Source organism: Rhinoraja longicauda, chromosome 7, assembly GCF_053455715.1.
Source record: "Rhinoraja longicauda isolate Sanriku21f chromosome 7, sRhiLon1.1, whole genome shotgun sequence".
NCBI lineage: Eukaryota > Metazoa > Chordata > Chondrichthyes > Rajiformes > Arhynchobatidae > Rhinoraja > Rhinoraja longicauda.
This window is the reverse complement of record NC_135959.1, coordinates 3,580,244-3,599,638: the sequence shown is the minus strand read 5'-3', so window position 1 is coordinate 3,599,638 and position 19,395 is coordinate 3,580,244. Positions and strand designations below refer to the sequence as shown.

At 53.9% G+C, this 19,395-nt stretch overlaps 1 protein-coding gene across 2 annotated transcripts in view; it reads right to left on the bottom strand.

Moving 5' to 3' along the window:
- The window catches only part of uvrag (UV radiation resistance associated gene), a 292,355-nt gene that overhangs the window by 171,855 nt on the left and 101,105 nt on the right, over positions 1-19,395 (bottom strand). For both annotated transcript variants that reach the window (XM_078401991.1, XM_078401992.1), the window contains exons 10-11: positions 14,821-14,908; positions 10,118-10,178 (exon numbers count right to left, since the gene is read on the bottom strand). In XM_078401991.1, coding sequence (XP_078258117.1) covers positions 10,118-10,178; positions 14,821-14,908 — 149 coding nt within the window. The remainder of the gene's footprint in view (positions 1-10,117; positions 10,179-14,820; positions 14,909-19,395) is intronic.

Sequence of the window (19,395 nt, the reverse complement as noted above, 5' to 3'; positions counted from 1 at the left end):
CCAACTCTCTCTCTCTCCCCGGGGTGAGCGGCGGAGGCGGCGAGGAGGGAAGTTTCCTTGAGTTTGTTGTTTGCGAGGGGGCGGCTCTGGGTCGGTGGTGATCCACTCTCCGGTGAACCTTTGCCAGCAGCTTCTGCCTCCAGTCCCCGTCGCCCAAGAGCTTGCTGCGGGCCGGATATGGCCCATGGGCCATAGTTTGGAGATCCCTGGTTTATACCAAAGATAGACACAAAGTGCTGGAGTAACTCAGCGAGATTCAGGGAGCGTCTTAGGAGGAAAAGGATCAGGGACGCTTTGGGTTGGGACCTTTCTTCAGAGAATGGGGGGAGAGAGATTGGGGTGGGGAGGGGAGAGAGAGTGGGGGGGAGAGAGAGAGTGGGGGGAGAGAGAGAGTGGGGGGAGAGAGAGAGTGGGGGAGAGAGAGAGAGTGGGGGGGAGAGAGAGAGTGGGGGAGAGAGAGTGGGGGGGGAGAGAGAGTGGGGGGAGAGAGAGTGGGGGGGAGAGAGAGTGGGGGGGGAGAGAGAGTGGGGGGGAGAGAGAGTGGGGGGGAGAGAGAGTGGGGGGGAGAGAGAGTGGGGGGGAGAGAGAGTGGGGGGGAGAGAGAGTGGGGGGGGAGAGAGAGTGGGGAGGAGAGAGAGAGTGGGGAGGAGAGAGAGAGTGGGGGGGAGAGAGAGAGTGGAGGGGAAGAGAGAGTGGGGGGGAAGAGAGAGTGGGGGGAAGAGAGAGTGGGGGGGGAGAGAGAGTGGGGGGGGAGAGAGAGTGGGAGAGAGAGTGGGGGGGAGAGAGAGTGGGGGAGAGAGAGAGTGGGGGAGAGAGAGTGGGGGGAGAGAGAGTGGGGGGGAGAGAGTGGGGGTGGGAGAGAGAGTGGGGGGAGAGAGAGTGGGGGGAGAGAGAGTGGGGGGGAGAGAGAGTGGGGGGGAGAGAGAGTGGGGGGGGAGAGAGAGAGTGGGGGGGGAGAGAGAGAGTGGGGGGGGAGAGAGAGAGTGGGGGGGAGAGAGAGAGTGGGGGGAGAGAGAGAGTGGGGGGGAGAGAGAGTGGAGGGGGGAAGAGAGAGTGGGGGGGGAAGAGAGAGTGGGGGGGGAAGAGAGAGTGGGGGGGGAAGAGAGAGTGGGGGGGAAGAGAGAGTGGGGGGGAGAGAGTGGGGGGGAGAGAGTGGGGGGGAGAGAGTGGGGGGGGAGAGAGAGTGGGGGGGAGAGAGAGTGGGGGGGAGAGAGAGTGGGGGGAGAGAGAGTGGGGGGGAGAGAGAGTGGGGGGAGAGAGTGTGGGGGGGAGAGAGAGTGGGGGGGAGAGAGAGTGGGGGGAGAGAGAGTGGGGGGAGAGAGAGTGGGGGGGAGAGAGAGGGGAGAGAGAGTGGGGGGAGAGAGAGTGGAGGGGGGAGAGAGAGTGGGGGGGAGAGAGAGAGTGGGGGGAGAGAGAGAGTGGGGGGGAGAGAGAGTGGGGGGGAGAGAGAGTGGGGGGGGGAGAGAGTGGGGGGAGAGAGAGTGGGGGGAGAGAGAGTGGGGGGAGAGAGAGTGGGGGGGGGGGGAGAGAGAGTGGGGGGGAGAGAGAGTGGGGGGGAGAGAGAGTGGGGGGGAGAGAGAGTGGGGGGAGAGAGAGTGGGGGGAGAGAGAGTGGGGGGGAGAGAGAGTGGGGGGGAGAGAGAGTGGGGGGGAGAGAGAGTGGGGGGGAGAGAGAGTGGGGGGGAGAGAGAGTGGGGGGGAGAGAGAGTGGGGGGGAGAGAGAGTGGGGGGAGAGAGAGTGGGGGGGAGAGAGAGTGGGGGGGGAGAGAGAGTGGGGGGGAGAGAGAGTGGGGGGGAGAGAGAGTGGGGGGGGAGAGAGAGTGGGGGGGAGAGAGAGGGGGGAGAGAGAGTGGGGGGAGAGAGAGTGGAGGGGGGAGAGAGAGTGGGGGGGAGAGAGAGAGTGGGGGGGAGAGAGAGAGTGGGGGGGAGAGAGAGAGTGGGGGGGAGAGAGAGAGTGGGGAGAGAGAGAGAGTGGGGGGGAGAGAGAGTGGGGGGAGAGAGAGTGGGGGGAGAGAGAGTGGGGGGAGAGAGAGTGGGGGAGAGAGAGTGGGGGGAGAGAGAGTGGGGGGAGAGAGAGTGGGGGGGGAGAGAGAGTGGGGGGAGAGAGAGTGGGGGGGAGAGAGAGTGGGGGGGAGAGAGAGTGGGGGGAGAGAGAGTGGGGGGGAGAGAGAGTGGGGGGGAGAGAGAGTGGGGGGAGAGAGAGTGGGGGGGAGAGAGAGTGGGGGGGAGAGAGAGTGAGGGGGAGAGAGAGTGGGGGGGAGAGAGAGAGTGGGGGGGAAGAGAGAGTGGGGGGGGAAGAGAGAGTGGGGGGGGAGAGAGAGTGGGGGGGGGAGAGAGAGTGGGAGAGAGAGTGGGGGGGAGAGAGAGTGGGGGAGAGAGAGAGTGGGAGAGAGAGAGTGGGGGGAGAGAGAGTGGGGGGGGAGAGAGTGGGGGTGGGAGAGAGAGTGGGGGGGGAGAGAGAGTGGGGGGAGAGAGAGTGGGGGGGAGAGAGAGTGGGGGGGAGAGAGAGTGGGGGGGAGAGAGAGTGGGGGGGGAGAGAGAGAGTGGGGGGGGAGAGAGAGAGTGGGGGGGGAGAGAGAGAGTGGGGGGGGAGAGAGAGAGTGGGGGGGAGAGAGAGAGTGGGGGGGAGAGAGAGTGGAGGGGGAAGAGAGAGTGGGGGGGGAAGAGAGAGTGGGGGGGGAAGAGAGAGTGGGGGGGGAGAGAGAGTGGGGGGGAAGAGAGAGTGGGGGGAGAGAGTGGGGGGGGGAGAGAGAGTGGGGGGGGAGAGAGTGTGGGGGGGGGAGAGAGAGTGGGGGGGGAGAGAGGGGGGGGAGAGGGGGGGGAGAGAGAGTGGGGGGGGAGAGAGGGGGGGGGGAGAGAGAGTGGGGGGGAGAGAGTGGGGGAGAGAGAGTGGGGGGAGAGAGAGGGGGGAGAGAGAGTGGAGGGGGAGGGGGGAGAGAGAGGGGGAGAGGGAGGGGGGGAGGAGAGTGGGAGGGGGGAGAGAGAGTGGGGGGGGGAGAGAGAGTGGGGGGGGGAGAGAGAGTGGGGGGGGGAGAGAGAGTGGGGGGGAGAGAGAGTGGGGGGGAGAGAGAGTGGGGGGGAGAGAGAGTGGGGGGAGAGAGAGTGGGGGGGAGAGAGAGTGGGGGGGGAGAGAGAGTGGGGGGGAGAGAGAGTGGGGGGGGAGAGAGAGTGGGGGGGAGAGAGAGTGGGGGGGAGAGAGAGTGGGGGGGAGAGAGAGTGGGGGAGAGAGAGTGGGGGGAGAGAGAGTGGGGGGGAGAGAGAGTGGGGGGGGAGAGAGAGTGGGGGGGAGAGAGAGAGTGGGGGGGAGAGAGAGTGGGGGGAGAGAGAGTGGGGGGGAGAGAGAGTGGGGGGGAGAGAGTGGGGGGAGAGAGAGTGGGGGGAGAGAGAGTGGGGGGGAGAGAGAGTGGGGGGGGGGGAGAGAGAGTGGGGGGGAGAGAGAGTGGGGGGGAGAGAGAGTGGGGGGAGAGAGAGTGGGGGGAGAGAGAGTGGGGGGGGAGAGAGAGTGGGGGGGAGAGAGAGTGGGGGGGAGAGAGAGTGGGGGGGAGAGAGAGTGGGGGGAGAGAGAGTGGGGGGGAGAGTGAGTGGGGGGGAGAGAGAGTGGGGGGGAGAGAGAGTGGGGGGGAGAGAGAGTGGGGGGGAGAGAGAGTGGGGGGGAGAGAGAGTGGGGGGAGAGAGAGTGGGGGGGAGAGAGAGTGGGGGGGAGAGAGAGTGGGGGGAGAGAGAGTGGGGGGGGAGAGAGAGTGGGGGGGAGAGAGAGTGAGGGGGAGAGAGAGTGGGGGGAGAGAGAGTGGGGGGGAGAGAGAGTGGGGGGGAGAGAGAGTGGGGGGGAGAGAGAGTGGGGGGAGAGAGAGTGGGGGGAGAGAGAGTGGGGGGGAGAGAGAGTGGGGGGGAGAGAGAGTGGGGGGAGAGAGAGTGGGGGGGAGAGAGAGTGGGGGGGAGAGAGAGTGGGGGGGAGAGAGAGTGGGGGGGAGAGAGAGTGGGGGGGAGAGAGAGTGGGGGGGAGAGAGAGTGGGGGGGAGAGAGAGTGGGGGGGAGAGAGAGTGGGGGGGAGAGAGAGTGGGGGGGAGAGAGCGTGGGGGGGAGAGAGAGAGGGGGGGAGAGAGAGTGGGGGGAGAGAGAGTGGGGGGAGAGAGAGTGGGGGGAGAGAGAGTGGGGGGAGAGAGAGTGGGGGGGAGAGAGAGGGGGAGAGAGAGTGGGGGGAGAGAGAGTGGGGGGGAGAGAGAGGGGGAGAGAGAGTGGGGGGAGAGAGAGTGGAGGGGGGAGAGAGAGTGGGGGGGAGAGAGAGAGTGGGGGGGGAGAGAGAGAGTGGGGGGGAGAGAGAGAGTGGGGAGAGAGAGAGAGTGGGGGGGAGAGAGAGTGGGGGGAGAGAGAGTGGGGGGAGAGAGAGTGGGGGGAGAGAGAGTGGGGGGGAGAGAGAGTGGGGGGAGAGAGAGTGGGGGGGGAGAGTGGGGGGGGAGAGAGTGGGGGGGAGAGAGAGTGGGGGGAGAGAGAGTGGGGGGGAGAGAGAGTGGGGGGGAGAGAGAGTGGGGGGAGAGAGAGTGGGGGGGAGAGAGAGTGGGGGGGAGAGAGAGTGGGGGGAGAGAGAGTGGGTTGAGAGAGAGTGGGGGGGAGAGAGAGTGGGGGGGAGAGAGAGTGGGGGGGAGAGAGAGTGAGGGGGAGAGAGAGTGGGGGGGAGAGAGAGTGGGGGGGGAGAGAGAGTGGGGGGGAGAGGGAGTGGGGGGGAGAGAGAGTGGGGGGGAGAGAGAGTGGGGGGGAGAGAGAGTGGGGGGAGAGAGAGTGGGGGGGAGAGAGAGTGGGGGGAGAGAGAGTGGGGGGGAGAGAGAGTGGGGGGGAGAGAGAGTGGGGGGGAGAGAGAGTGGGGGGAGAGAGAGTGGGTTGAGAGAGAGTGGGGGGGAGAGAGAGTGGGGGGGAGAGAGAGTGGGGGGGGAGAGAGAGTGAGGGGGAGAGAGAGTGGGGGGGAGAGAGAGTGGGGGGGGAGAGAGAGAGTGGGGGGGAGAGGGAGTGGGGGGGAGAGAGAGTGGGGGGGAGAGAGAGTGGGGGGGAGAGAGAGTGGGGGGGAGAGAGAGTGGGGGGAGAGAGAGTGGGGGGGAGAGAGAGTGGGGGGGAGAGAGAGTGGGGGGGAGAGAGAGTGGGGGGGAGAGAGAGTGGGGGGGAGAGAGAGTGGGGGGGAGAGAGAGTGGGGGGGAGAGAGAGTGGGGGGGAGAGAGAGAGGGGGGGAGAGAGAGAGGGGGGGAGAGAGAGAGTGGGGGGGAGAGAGAGTGTGGGAGGGAGAGAGAGTGGGGGGGGAGAGAGTGGGGGGGAGAGAGAGTGGGGGGGAGAGAGAGAGTGGGGGGGAGAGAGAGAGTGGGGGGGAGAGAGTGGGGGGAGAGAGTGGGGGGGAGAGAGTGGGGGGGAGAGAGAGAGTGGGGGGGAGAAAGAGAGTGGGGGGGAGAGAGAGAGTGGGGGAAGAGAGAGTGGGGGGGAAGAGAGAGTGGGGGGGGAAGAGAGAGTGGGGGGGGAAGAGAGAGTGGGGGGGGAAGAGAGAGTGGGGGGGAAGAGAGAGTGGGGGGGAAGAGAGAGTGGGGGGGAAGAGAGAGTGGGGGGGAGAGAGTGGGGGGGAGAGAGAGTGGGGGGGGGAGAGAGTGGGGGGGGAGAGAGTGGGGGGGGAGAGAGAGTGGGGGGGAGAGAGTGGGGGTGGGAGAGAGAGTGGGGGGGAGAGAGAGAGTGGGGGGGAGAGAGAGAGTGGGGGGGAGAGAGTGAGTGAGGGGGAGAAAGAGAGTGGGGGGGAGAAAGAGAGTGGGGGGAGAAGAGAGTGGGGGGGGAGAAAGAGAGTGGGGGGGAGAGAGAGAGTGGGGAGGAGAGAGAGAGTGGGGGGGAGAGAGAGAGTGGGGGGGAGAGAGAGAGTGGGGGGGAGAGAGAGAGTGGGGGGGGAGAGAGAGAGTGGGGGGGGAGAGAGAGAGTGGGGGGGAGAGAGAGAGTGGGGGGGAGAGAGAGAGTGGGGGGGAGAGAGAGAGTGGGGGGGAGAGAGAGAGTGGGGGGGAGAGAGAGAGTGGGGGGGAGAGAGAGAGTGGGGGGGAGAGAGAGAGTGGGGGGGAGAGAGAGAGTGGGGGGGAGAAAGAGAGTGGGGGGGAGAAAGAGAGTGGGGGGAGAGAGAGAGAGTGGAGGGGAAGAGAGAGTGGGGGGGAAGAGAGAGTGGGGGGGGGAGAGAGAGTGGGGGGGGAGAGAGAGTGGGGGGAGAGAGTGGGGGGGAGAGAGAGTGGGGGGGAGAGAGAGTGGGGGGGAGAGAGAGTGGGGGGGGAGAGAGAGTGGGGGGGAGAGAGAGTGGGGGGGAGAGAGAGTGGGGGGGAGAGAGAGTGGGGGGAGAGAGTGGGGGGGAGAGAGAGTGGGGGGGAGAGAGAGTGGGGGGGAGAGAGAGTGGGGGGGAGAGAGAGGTGGGGGGAGAGAGAGTGGGGGGGGAGAGAGAGTGGGTGGGGGGGGAGAGAGAGAGTGGGGGGGAGAGAGAGAGTGGGGGGGAGAGAGAGAGTGGGGGGGAGAGAGAGAGTGGGGGGGAGAGAGAGAGTGGGGGGGAGAGAGAGAGTGGGGGGGAGAGAGAGAGTGGGGGGGAGAGAGTAGGGGGGAGAGAGAGTAGGGGGGAGAGAGAGTGGGGGGGAGAGAGAGTGGGGGGGAGAGAGAGTGGGGGGGAGAGAGAGTGGGGGGGAGAGAGTGGGGGGGGAGAGAGTGGGGGGGGAGAGAGAGTGGCAGGGGGGTAGCGAGTTGGGGGGGTGGGGGGAGAGAGTGGGGGGGAGAGAGTGGGAGGGAGAGAGTGGGGGGGAGAGAGAGTTGGAGGGGTGGGGGGAGAGAGTCAGGGTAGAGGGAGCAGCGGGAGTGCAGGGAGGGGGAGGGTGTCAGAGGGTCCGGTGAAGGAGCGCTGCCACTTGCGGGGGCTGCTCTCTCCCCCCTCTCCCTCTCCCACAGAGCCAGTGAGATCTGCGCCGCTGCTCCACTCCCGGCCCCGTCTCCCACGAACGGAGCGAAATAAGAACAAACACAAGTGTAGTTGTTGTTCAGAAGCCCAGCATCCCCGGGGTGAGCGGCGGCGACGGCGGTGGAGAGGCGGGAAGTTTCACTTGTTTTTTTCTTATTTTGCTGCGTTAGAGGGAGACGGAGACGGGGAAGAGAGTGGAGGAGCGGCACAGATCTCACTGGGTCTGGGAGAGAGGGAGAGGGGAGAGAGGGAGAGGGGAGAGGGAGAGAGAGGGAGGGAGCAGCCCCCGCAAGTGACACCCTCGCCCTCCTGCTCTCACCCGCTGCTCCCTCTACCCCGACTCTCTCTCCCCGGGGTGAGCGGCGGAGGCGTCGAGGGCGAGGAGGGAAGTTTCCTTGAGTTTGTTGTTTGCGAGGGGGCGCTGCGATCTCTCGCCTTGTCCCGGCTCTGGGTTGGTGGCGATCCGCTCTCCGGTGAACCTTCGCCGGCAGCTTCGGCCTCCAGTCCCCGTCGCCCAAGAGCTTGCTGCGGGCCAGATGTGGCCCACGGGCCATAGTTTGGAGATCCCTGGTTTATACCAAAGATAGACACAAAGTGCTGGAGTAACTCAGCGAGATTCAGGGAGCATCTTTGGAGGAAAAGGATCAAGGACGTTTTGGGTCGGGACCATTCCTCAGACAAGGTCCCAACCCGAAACGCCATCTATCCTTTTCCTCCAGAGATGCTGCCTGCTCCGCTGAGTTACTCCAGCATTGTGCTGGATTTCAGGTTCTATTTCAGGTTCTATTATTTCAGGTCTCTATTTCAGCCTCTATTTCAGCCTCTATTTCAGCCTCTATTTCAGGTTCTATTATTTATGTACAAATATCCCTTTACTTCTTTTAACTGGTTTGAACCTAGAATCATTAAATAGTCTTAGGTCCACCGTGGCTCCATGCATGGAAATCGTCAATGCCAAACCCCTATGGCCCTTTATTCGCTCTCAAGTAGCTACCAATTTTCACTTGAATGCCTGGATTAATTTGGTTCCAGGATAAAGTGAATTCCAGATCATAAATATTCTTCCTGTATCTCGCCCATCTTTTGTTCACCGAGTAACGCACAGACTAATGGAAAGGATACAATCTCAGCTGCAAGCAACAACTCTGCCAAGTGCGAGTGGACAGGGGGGTAATTAACAGCCTTCCAGCATAAAGATTGCATGCAACAACTTCAGAATTAAATCGCTGCTTCTATTTACTCAGATTGTTGGTGCCGATAGGTAGGGTTGCAGCAAAAGAGCCATTGGAGGTGAATGCATTGTGGGCTGGTATCTGCGCATGGATTCACTCAGAGCGAGAGAAACATGGTCTTTTCTCTCGCCACCAATCTCCCCTTTTTTTGCCTCTACACTTAACTCATTTCATTTTGCACCTTTAACCTATTTACGACTAAAATGCCATTTTCCGCTTCATTACAGCCTTGTTTTGTTTGTTCCCTTCATCTCTTTTGTTCTTTTCCTGTGTTCTACTTAAATGCTGTTCACTGATGCCCTCCAATTTCCGAATCACGGTCAAACTGAAATAGCAAATTACCGTCTCTGTTTGGCAGCTGTTAGTTTTCTGTATGATCCATCTTTCAAACTCAACAGTTAGCTATGCTACTCAGTCTTGGAGCACTGATTTTGGTGTACAATAAATGGACTTGTCAAATGTCAGTGAGATTTGTTTTAGCTTTTACTGTAGCCTAACGATACAAGGCAAATAATGTTAAACCAGCGTGTACAAATGCAACCGTTACCCCCGATTTTGCATAGAGGGGATTCTTCAAACAAAATCAAAGAATCAGAATCACAACAGTATGCGGCCTGATTGATTGAACAATACAGCATGGAAACAGGCCCTTTGGCCCACCGAGCCCATGCCAACCATCAACCACCCTGATCAGTAAACGCTAATCAGGTTTAGGTTTATTATTGCCACCCGTACCAAGGTTCAGTGAAAGGCTCTGTTTTACATGCTTTCCAAACAGATCAGATAATACCTTATATAACTACAATCTATCTCTAGTACAATAAGAAGAGCAAAGGGGAAGATAAAGAATGCAAAATATCGTTCTCAGCATTGCAGTGCACCAGTTCCAGAGACTGCTGATGTCTGCAGTGCGGTTGGGGTGGATCGGACCTTACCCAAACTTATGGAAGGACCATTCAGAAGCCTGATAACAGGGGAAGAAGCTGTTTCTGACATGATGTCATCCCACTTTCTCGTTCTCTCGCTAAACACACGGGGTAATTTTACAGAGGGCAATTAACTTACAAAACTATACGTCTTTGGGATGTGGGAGGAAACTCATGCGGTCACAGTGCAAAATTCACTGTCAGCATCGTTGTAGGATTGAACCTGGGTTCTCTGGTGCTGTGGGACAGGATTCCCAAAAGTTAGTAGTGACTCGTTAGTGAGGAAGGCAAATGTAATTTTAGCATTTATTTCGAAATGGCCTAATTCTACTCCTGTTCCTTATGACCCTATAAAGGAGATGAGGAATTTCTCTAGTCAGAGGGTGGCGAATCTGTGGAATTCATTGGCACAGACGGATATGGAGGCCAAGTCATTGGTGATTTTTAACGAGGAGATGGACAGAGTCAAGATAAGTAAGGGTGTCATAGATTAAGGGGAGAAGATAGGAGAAAGAGGGAAAGATAGATCAACCATGATTGAATGGTGCAGACTCGGTGGGCTGAATGTCCTAATTCTGTTCCTGTAACTTACGAACATGATAAAGAGCAACTTGTCTATCGAGTCTGTGCATGTACCCTTGTTCATGGCCAGAGCAGAACTGTAGCCGAGCATCATACAGCACAATTGGTTACAGATTGTCCAGCGGTTAATGTAATTTGGAGCCCCATCAAGCAGTTTATGGTGCTCAGCATATGAGGGAAGCATTCCATCAGGAAAGCCAAGGTACGGTCAATATCAGCCTAACAGCAAGGAAGCTGCAGCGGCACTGTGATAGTTACATAAAGCAAGCAAGGGCACCATCGTGCTCAATGCACCAAGATGCAATGCAAGACCCAAACAGTTTGCGCACATGTTTGACTCTTTCCGAGAACACTTGTGCGGCCTCCTTGTTGGCTCGTTATGAGGGGAAAAAAGAGCAACTGTGACTTAAGATCAAATTTCAGGGATTCATGTACCTTGGAAGTCTTCTGAATTTGGTAGCTTTACTCCACACATGAAATAATGCTTCTGATCATTCTGCAAAAGACAAAAAAAAGAACTTTGTTGTATAGTTCAGCATTTCAAAGCAAGTTATTCGATCCTGACTACGGGTGCTGCACTGTAAGGAGTATGTACGTCCTCCCCGTGACCTGCGTGGGTTTTCGCCGAGATCTTTGGTTTCCTCCCACACTCCAAAGACATACAGGTATGTAGGTTAATTGACTGGGTAAATGTAAAAAATTGTCCCTAGTGGGTGTAGGATAGTGTTAATGTTCGGGGATCGCTGGGCGGCGCGGACTTGGTGGGCCGAAAAGGCCTGTTTCCGCGCTGTATATATATGATATGATGATATGATATTGTACCAGATGCACAAACCTTAAAAACTAAGCTTTGAACTTCAGCCAGCCATTGGTTTTCAATATGAAGTTGCTTCGTCAAGTTTTTGAGTGACCTAATTGATTGGAAGATACAGAAGGGAAACAGGCCTTTTGGCCCACCACGTCCATACTGACCACGTTCACACTCGTTCTACTTAATCCCATTTTCACAACCACTCCCTCCGGGAAGTTATGGAGACCAATTAACCTACAAACCTACATGGCTTTGGGATGCTGGAGGAAACAGGAGTATCCGGTGAGAATTGACATGTCACACTTATGTGCAAACTCCACACAATTATGTTATACTCATTTTGTAAGTCAATTAAATACCGATATCGTTCCATTTTCCTGAAACACTACAGAACCACAATGTGTTGACATTGGATGTTCACCTCATTCAATTAAACCCCAAGGATAACCTAGAAATAATATTTTAATCGTGAGAGAACAGGAAGAGCAGCGCTGAATGCACACAAAGATAAATTAATGAGAGATGAAGAGGTGCAAAGAGTCCCTGGATTGTGGCTTCATCCTGATGGCATGAGGTCAGGGAGGAGGGTAGCTATGGGTTATAGTTTAAGATTCAGGATAATCAACAAACTGGACTTGATCAGGGAGACAAACGCACAAGGAACTGCGGATCCTGGAATCTTGGACAAAACAAAGTGCTGTAGAAACTCCACAGGTCAGGCAGCATCTGCAGGGAACAGACAGACGACATTTCAGGTCGGGGGCCCTCCTTCAGATTAAAGAACTTAATCGATCTGAAAGATCTTGATCCGAAACATTGCTTATTCATCCCCTCCACAGATGCTACCTAACCCATTGAGTTCCTCTTGCGCTTAACCTACTTGAATATAAGATTATTAAGGGGTTGGACACGTTAGAGGCAGGAAACATGTTCCCAATGTTGGGGGAGTCCAGAACAAGGGGCCACAGTTTAAGAATAAGGGGTAGGCCATTTAGAACTGAGATGAGGAAAAACTTTTTCAGTCAGAGAGTTGTGAATCTGTGGAATTCTCTGCCTCAGAAGGCAGTGGAGGCCAATTCTCTGAATGCATTCAAGAGAGAGCTCACTAGAGCTCTTAAGGTAGCGGAGTCAGGGGGTATGGGGAGAAGGCAGGAACGGGGTACTGATTGAGAATGATCAGCCATGATCACATTGAATAGCAGTGCTGGCTCGAAGGGCAGAATGGCCTTCTCCTGCACCTATTGTTTATTGTCTATTGAGTGCTGATTTTGGTGCATGAAACATTTCACCAGCATAGCTCAATGGAAAAGGTGCCTGTGAATGAGGCAAACATGAGTTTATAACTGAAGCAAATTTTCCTGAAGTGCAAACCATGTGCCATTTTTATAGCACAAAATGGCATTGGATATATAGAGTTCAGTGATGAAAGGTTGTTAAAACAGTGAAAAGTTACCAACCAATATGTAGTAATAAAAGAAAGGGCATAACTGCAAAAAGGTAAATCAACTGTTAAGAAAAACAAAAACAGACATTTGCCAGAAGTTCAGATTCAGAAGCAAATCTAAATAGTAGTAAACAAACCACTCTCTTGCCCCACCGAACATGAAAAGGACCGGCAAGGTTAAAAGGGATGGCAGTTTAAAGGCAGCCATCGTATAGCAGGGTGACCAAAACCAAACCGTGTAGCCAAGTGCAGCCTCACCAGCACTTTGGACAACTGCAACACAAACATATTTCAAGAAGTTTCTGAAGTCATAATCAAAAGGGGAAGTTCTAAACTCTGACTCCCAAAATTTCAAAACAATGGATATGCATGAAATAGAAAATAGGTGTAGGAGGAGGCCATTTGGCCCTTCGAGCCAGCACCGACATTCACCGTGATCGTGGCTGATCATCCACAATCAGTAACATGTGCCTGCCTTCTCCCCATATCCCTTGATTCCGCTAGCTCCTAGAGCTCGGTCTAACAAAAGATACCTATGAAAGCCACCTATCAATGGAAAGATACTGCAAGTCTTTGCCTCAGCAGGTAACAATAACCTCTGTGAAGCATCTCTGAAGGATCTGAAGAAGGGACCCGACCCAAAGCATAACCTATCCATGTTCTCCACAGATGCTGCCTGATCTGCCGAGTTACTCCATCATTTTATGCCCTTTTGCGTAAACCAGTATCTGCAGTTAGACACAAAATGCTGGAGTAACTCAGCGGGTCAGGCAGTATCTCTAGAGAGAAGGAATGGGTGACTTTTCAGGTCGAGACCCTTCTTCAGACTGATGTCAGGGGAGTGGGCGGGACTGAGATAGAATGTAGTCGGAGACAGTAAGACTGGTGGGAGAACTGGGAAGGGGGAGGGGGTGGAGAGAGGGAAAGCAAGGGCCACTTGAAGTTAGAGAAGTCAATGGTCATACCGCTGGGGTATAAGCTACCCAAGTGAAATATGAGGTGCTGTTCCTCCAATTTGCACTGGGTCTCACTCTGAAAATGGAGAAGGCGCAGGACAGAAAGATTGGAAATGGGAGTTAAAATGCTGAGCAACCAGGAGATCAGGTAGGTTAAGGTGGACTGAGCGGAGGTGTTCAGCGAAATGATCGCCGAGCCTGCGCTTGGTCTCGCCGATGTACAGAAGTTGACACCTGGAACAGCGGATACAGTAGATGAGGTTGGAGGAGGTGCAGGTGAACCTCACTTGGAAAGACTGTTTGGGTCCTTGGATGGAGTTGAGGGGGGAGGTAAAGGGACAGGTGTTGCATCTCCTGCGGTTGCAGGGAAAGTGCCCGGGGAGGGAAGGGACGAGTTGACCAGGGAGTTGCGGAGGGAACGGCCTCTGCAGAAAGCAGAAAGGGGTGGAGATCGGAAGATGTGGCCAGTAGTGGGATCCCGTTGGAGGTGGTGAAAATGTTGGAGGATTATATGCTGTATGCGATGGTTAATGGGGTGGAAGGTGAGGACAAGGGGGACTCTGTCCTTGTTCTGAATGCGGGGAGGGGGAGCAAGAGCGGAGCTGCGGGATATCGAGGAGGATATCGAGAGAATCTGCAGTTCCTTGTTTCTAGTCAAGTCAAGTCAATTTTATTTGTATAGCACATTTAAAAACAACTCACGTTGACCAAAGTGCTGTACATCTGTTTAGGTACTAAGGAAAAAATGAAACATACAGTAGCACACAAACATAACAGCACATACAAAACAGTTCACAGCGCCTCCTCAATGGACCTCAAACGCTAGGGAGTAGAAATAGGTTTTGAGCCTGGACTTAAAGGAGTCGATGGAGGGGGCAGTTCTGATGGGGAGAGGGATGCTGTTCCACAGTCTAGGAGCTGCAACCGCAAAAGCGCGGTCACCCCTGAGCTTAAGCCTAGACCGCGGGATAGTGAATAGCCCCAAGTCGGCCGACCTGAGGGACCTGGAGTTAGAGAGGTGGGTTAGAAGATTTTTGATGTAGGGGGGGGAATGTCCATTTAGGGCTTTATATGTGAATAGGAGGAGCTTGAAGTTGATTCTGTACCGTACAGGGAGCCAGTGGAGAGAGGCCAGAATCGGCGTGATGTGGTCCCTTTTACGGGTACCCGTCAGGAGTCTCGCTGCGGCGTTTTGGACCAGTTGCAGGCGGGACAGGGATGATTGGCTGATCCCAGTGTATAGGGAGTTGCAGTAGTCTAGGCGGGAGGAAATGAAAGCGTGAATGATTTTTTCAGTGTCGTCGAATTGGAGGAAAGGTTTGATTTTAGCTATGGTACGAAGTTGGAAGAAGCTAGCTTTTACCACAGCGTTGACTTGCTTGTCAAACTTTAATGCAGAGTCAAATATCACGCCGAGGTTTTTGACATGCGGTTTGACTAGGCAGGATAGGCTTCCAAGACTGCCTGTTATCGATTTGATGGAGTCGGGGGGGCCGAATAGGATGACCTCAGACTTGCTCTCGTTTAATTGGAGGAAGTTCTGTGCCATCCAACATTTTATGTCCTCAAGGCAGTGTAAGAGGCTGTTTAAATTTGACTGGTTGTTGGGTTTCAGGGGGAGGTAAAGCTGTGTGTCATCGGCATAGCAGTGGAAAGAAATGCCGTGCCTTTGAATGATTTGGCCAAGGGGGAGCATGTATAGAGAGAAGAGAATGGGGCCTAGCATGGAGCCTTGTGGAACTCCGCAGGAGAGGCTAGCTGGAGAAGAGGAATAACTGCCTATGTTGATGGCGAAACTCCTATCTACTCGATCTCTAACTTCTTGGTGGGAATGGTGCATGAAACCTTAAATAAAGAAAAACACATTCAAAATTTGAAATCTGACCCTCAAGAATAGTTATGGAATGAAAATGCTCAATAGGCTTACCACTTCAACCGGGTAAATGTAAGATAGTTCTGACAGGAGCTGCCGACACCGGATGTTCAGCTGAGCGTTGGTCTTCAGAAAGAGCTCTCTGTTAAATAAAGCAGTATTAATACATCTATTAAGAACTTAGAATATAGAACAATACAGCAAAATTCATATACCCACCACACATTCTATGAAAAGGTTGCCCCTCAGTTTCCTATTAAATCTTCCCCCTTTCACCATCTGTGGCAAGAGAAACAATGCAAACACCAGCTCAAGGAGTTTTCAGATTGGTTGACTGAAAATGGAGCATGGAAACAGGCCCTTTGGCCCACCGAGTCCATGCCAACTATCGATCACCTGTTCACACTGTTTCCATGTTATCCCACTTTCGCAACCACTCCCTACACACGAGGGGCAAATTGCAGTGGCCAATGAACCTACAAACCCGCATGACTTTGGTAAGTAGGTGGAAATTGGAGCACCCAGAGGAAGTCCACACGGTCACTGGGAGAACGTGCAAACTCCACACAGGCAGCACGCAAGGTCAGTGTGGGTTTGTAGGTTAATTAGCCTCTGGAGGTTGTTACTAGTGTGTAGGGAGGGGAAGAGAAAGTGGGATAACATAAAACTAGCATAGCATTAGTGTGAATGGGTGGTCAATGGTTGATGTGGACTTGGTGGACCGATGGGCCTGTACCAGGCTGTATCTTTCGATCAACCAATCTGAAAGTTCTTTGAAGTAAAATGTTCGCTCTGTTTCTCTTTGTGCAGATGGTGAGGTGGGAAAGAGAACTTGATTAGTACAGGTGTCAGGGGTTATGGGGAGAAGGCAGGAGAATGGGGTTGAGAGGGAAAGATAGATCAACCATGACTGAATGGCGGAATAGGCTTGATGGGGCAAATGGCCTAACTCTGCTCCTACAACTTCTGATCTTCTGAAAGGAACAGGCCCACAATGTCTGTGCTGGACATGGCAAGTTAAGCTAAACTCATCCACCGACAACATTAACCATATCCCTTCATTTTGGAGGGATGGAAGGCGGAGAGGATATTTCCAGTCGTGGGAGAGTCTCGGACTAGAGGGCACAGCCTCCGAATAAAAGGATGCACTTTTAGAAAAGAGATGCGAAGGAATTTCTTTAGTCAGAGGGTGGTGAAATCATTGCCACAGACGACTGTGGAGGCCAAGTCATTGGGTATTTTTAAGGCGGGGATTGACAAATTCCTGATTAGTAGGGCGGCACTGTGGCGCAGCGGTAGAGTTGCTGCCTTACAGCGAATGCAGCGCCGGAGACGCAGGTTCGATCCTGACTATGGGCGCCGTCTGTACGGAGTTTGTACGTTCTCCCCGTGACCTGCGTGGGTTTTCTACGAGATCTTCAGTTTCCTCCCACACTCCAGAGGTATGTAGGTTAATTGGCTGGGCAAATGTAAAAAATTGTCCCTAGTGGGTGTAGGATAGTGTTAGTGTGCGGGGATCGTTGGGCGGCGCGGACCCGGTGGGCCGAAGGGCCTGTTTCTGCGCTGTATCTCTAAATCTAAAAAAATCTAAAATCAAAGATTACAGGAATAATACAGGAGAATGGGGTTGAGAGGGAAAGATAGCCATATTGAATAGCAGAGTAGAGTAGAGTAGACTTGACGAGCGAAATGGCCTACTTCTGCTCCTATGACTTATGAACTGATTTTCTGCAAGTACAATGACTATTATTTGCACATGGCATGAAAGCAACAAATGGATGAACCAAGAGCATTTTCTCTCACCTTGACTAAGTGGGAGTTTGATGTGTGTTAACCAGCTATCATGTTTCACTACATTGAGAGAACGATCCTGCTCCATCATTGCTGTAATCAATGGTGATGTGGACTCGTGATAATATACTTGTAAACACAGGATCGTTCTTGGAAGAGAACTAGTTATGCAAGTATCAGGCTAAAGAAGAATAGAGTTTGATGATGCTTCGTTCTGCTAAATGGAGACATAAGGAAATGTTGACGCTGGAATCTAAAGCAAAACACACCATGTTGGAGGAACTCAGTGGGCCAGGCAGCATCCGCGGAGGCAATTATCTCGAGTCAGAAGGATCCCAACCCGAAACGTCATCTGTTCATTCCCTCCAAAGATGCTGCCTGTCGCAATGAGCTCCTCCAGCAACTTTGTGTGCATGCACTCAGCAAAATGCTCATGAAAGCACATCTCCAATTACGATGGGAGACTCGAGGCAGAAGGGAGGAATGGGATCCACAGGAGAGGCGGCAAGAAAACATTGAGAAGCAACAGGACACACAAGTTCCCAAAGTCTACTGAGCATTGGTAACCAGCCACGCAGAGCTGCAAGTGTCATGACTTCAAGCAGAAGTACAAAATACCTGCTGCCTTCTTGCAAGGCTCGCAGTATAATTCATCAACTTCACACACCTTGCATATCATCGTGGAGCATGCACCACCTGGGTAATGCAGTGCATTCAGCGCTGTTACAGATAAAATTATGGCTCTTTGCAAATCTCACAGCTGCGAGTCTGCAGCTTTACCGGGATGAATTCCAGATTACTTTTAATCAAATTGTTTATATACATGGAGATTTGTCTCGCTGCACACCAGAGAAGCTTGTAATCAATGCAACAGAAAATGAAACAGTTGAATTATTGCACATTGTGTATCCTAAACTCCAAAGATATTGCCAAAATATCTTGCACTTGTGACCAACGAGACAATATATCTGTAGTGGAGAACAAAGAGTTCTCTGGATCTTCATCCAAGATGCAACTCGACACAACATGCTCATCTGGATTGAAAAGCACAAAATCCGTAGGTGTTATCGCAATGTTTAAGAAACATTTACACAGGTACATGGTTGGAGGAGGTGCAGGTGAACCACCCCCTCCCCAGGTAATTTCCCCAGCAACCGCAGGAGATGCAACAACTGTCCCTCCTCGACGACATACTAGGAGCCAAACAGTCTTTCCAGGTGAGGCAGAGGTTTACCTGCACCTCCTCCAACCTCATCTACTGCATCCGCTGTTCCAGATGTCAACTTCTCTACATCGGCGAGACCAAGCACAGGCTCGACAATCGTTTAGCCGAACACCTCCGCTCAGTCAGTCTTAACCTATCTGATCTCCCGGTGGCTCAGCACTTCAACTCCCGCTCCCATTCCCAATCTGACCTTTCTGTCCTGGGCCTCCTCCATTGTCAGAGTGAGGCCCAGCGCAAATTGGAGGAACAGCACCTCATATTTCGCTTGGGTAGTTTACACCTCAGCAGTATGAACATTGACTTCTCTAACTTCAGATAGTCCCTGCTTTCTCTCTCTCTCCCTTCGCCCTTCCTAGTTCTCCTGTCTCTGACTACATTCTTCCTGTCTCCGACTATTTGTCTTCCTGTCTCCGACTACATTCTATCTTTGTCCCGCCCCCTCCCGACATCAGTCTGAAGAAAGGTCTCGGCCCGAAACGTCACCCATCCCTTCTCTCCCAAGATGCTGCCTGATCCTTTGAGTTACTCCAGAATTTTGTGTCTACCTAGTATAGATGGGACATGTAGGTCAGTGTGAGCAAGTGGGCCAGGAGGGCCTGTTTCCATGCTGTATGACTCTATGGCTTCAGGTGCTAGAAAACAAAGATAAACAAAATGCTGGGAATAGTCAGTGAGTCAGGCAGAAGATGTGAAGGCAGAAAGCGGGGCCATGTTTCATCTCGTAGAACGCATAGTGCTGGAGTAACTTGGCGGATCAGGCAGCCTCTCTGGAAGACATGGATCAGTCTGAAGAAGGGTCTCGACCCGAAACGTCACCCATTCCTTCTCTCCCGAGATGCTGCCCGACCTGTTGAGTTACTCCAGCATTTTGTGAATAAATGGATAAGTGACGTTTTGGGTCAGGACCTCTCATGAGTGAAAAATCTGAAGAAGGGTCCCGACCTGAAGTGCTGACTATCCACTTCCTCCAGCGATGCTGCCTGACTCGCTGAGTTACTCCAGCACTGTGTGTTCTTTGCAAGATCCCAGCATCTGCAGTTCCTTGTGCGTCCTCATGTTTCAGATCAATGGCCTTTCATTACACAATTGAGAATGCATGCGTGTACTGGAGAACAAAGAAAGTCTGTAATAGGATGGCAGTAAAGTGATCCAGATGATAAAATTGTTTTCAGTGATGTATAGGAAGGAGCTTATTTGTCCGAAGGAGATTAAAGGGAGAAAGAGGGATGTGGGATGGGAACAAAAGCAAACATGCTGGTACTGTGGGGATACGGAATCCAGCAGGTGCTGTAAATATGAATTAAAAAAGGCGAGAAGTGCACAGTAAACAAGACTCCATCTGTGGAGATAGGATGACGGAACTCATGTTACAAGTCAATGACATTACATCATAATTGGCCTGGTCTAACAAAACTGGGAAAAGCTCATGCTCGTAGGTTCTAGGACCAGAATAAGACCATTCGGCCCATTAAGTCTACTCTGCCATTCAATCATTGCTGATCTATCTTTCCCTCTCAACATTCTCCTGCCTTTGCCACATACTCCATGGCACCCTTATTAATAAAAAAATTGTCAATCTCCGCCTTAAAAATACCCATTGCCTTGGCCTCCAC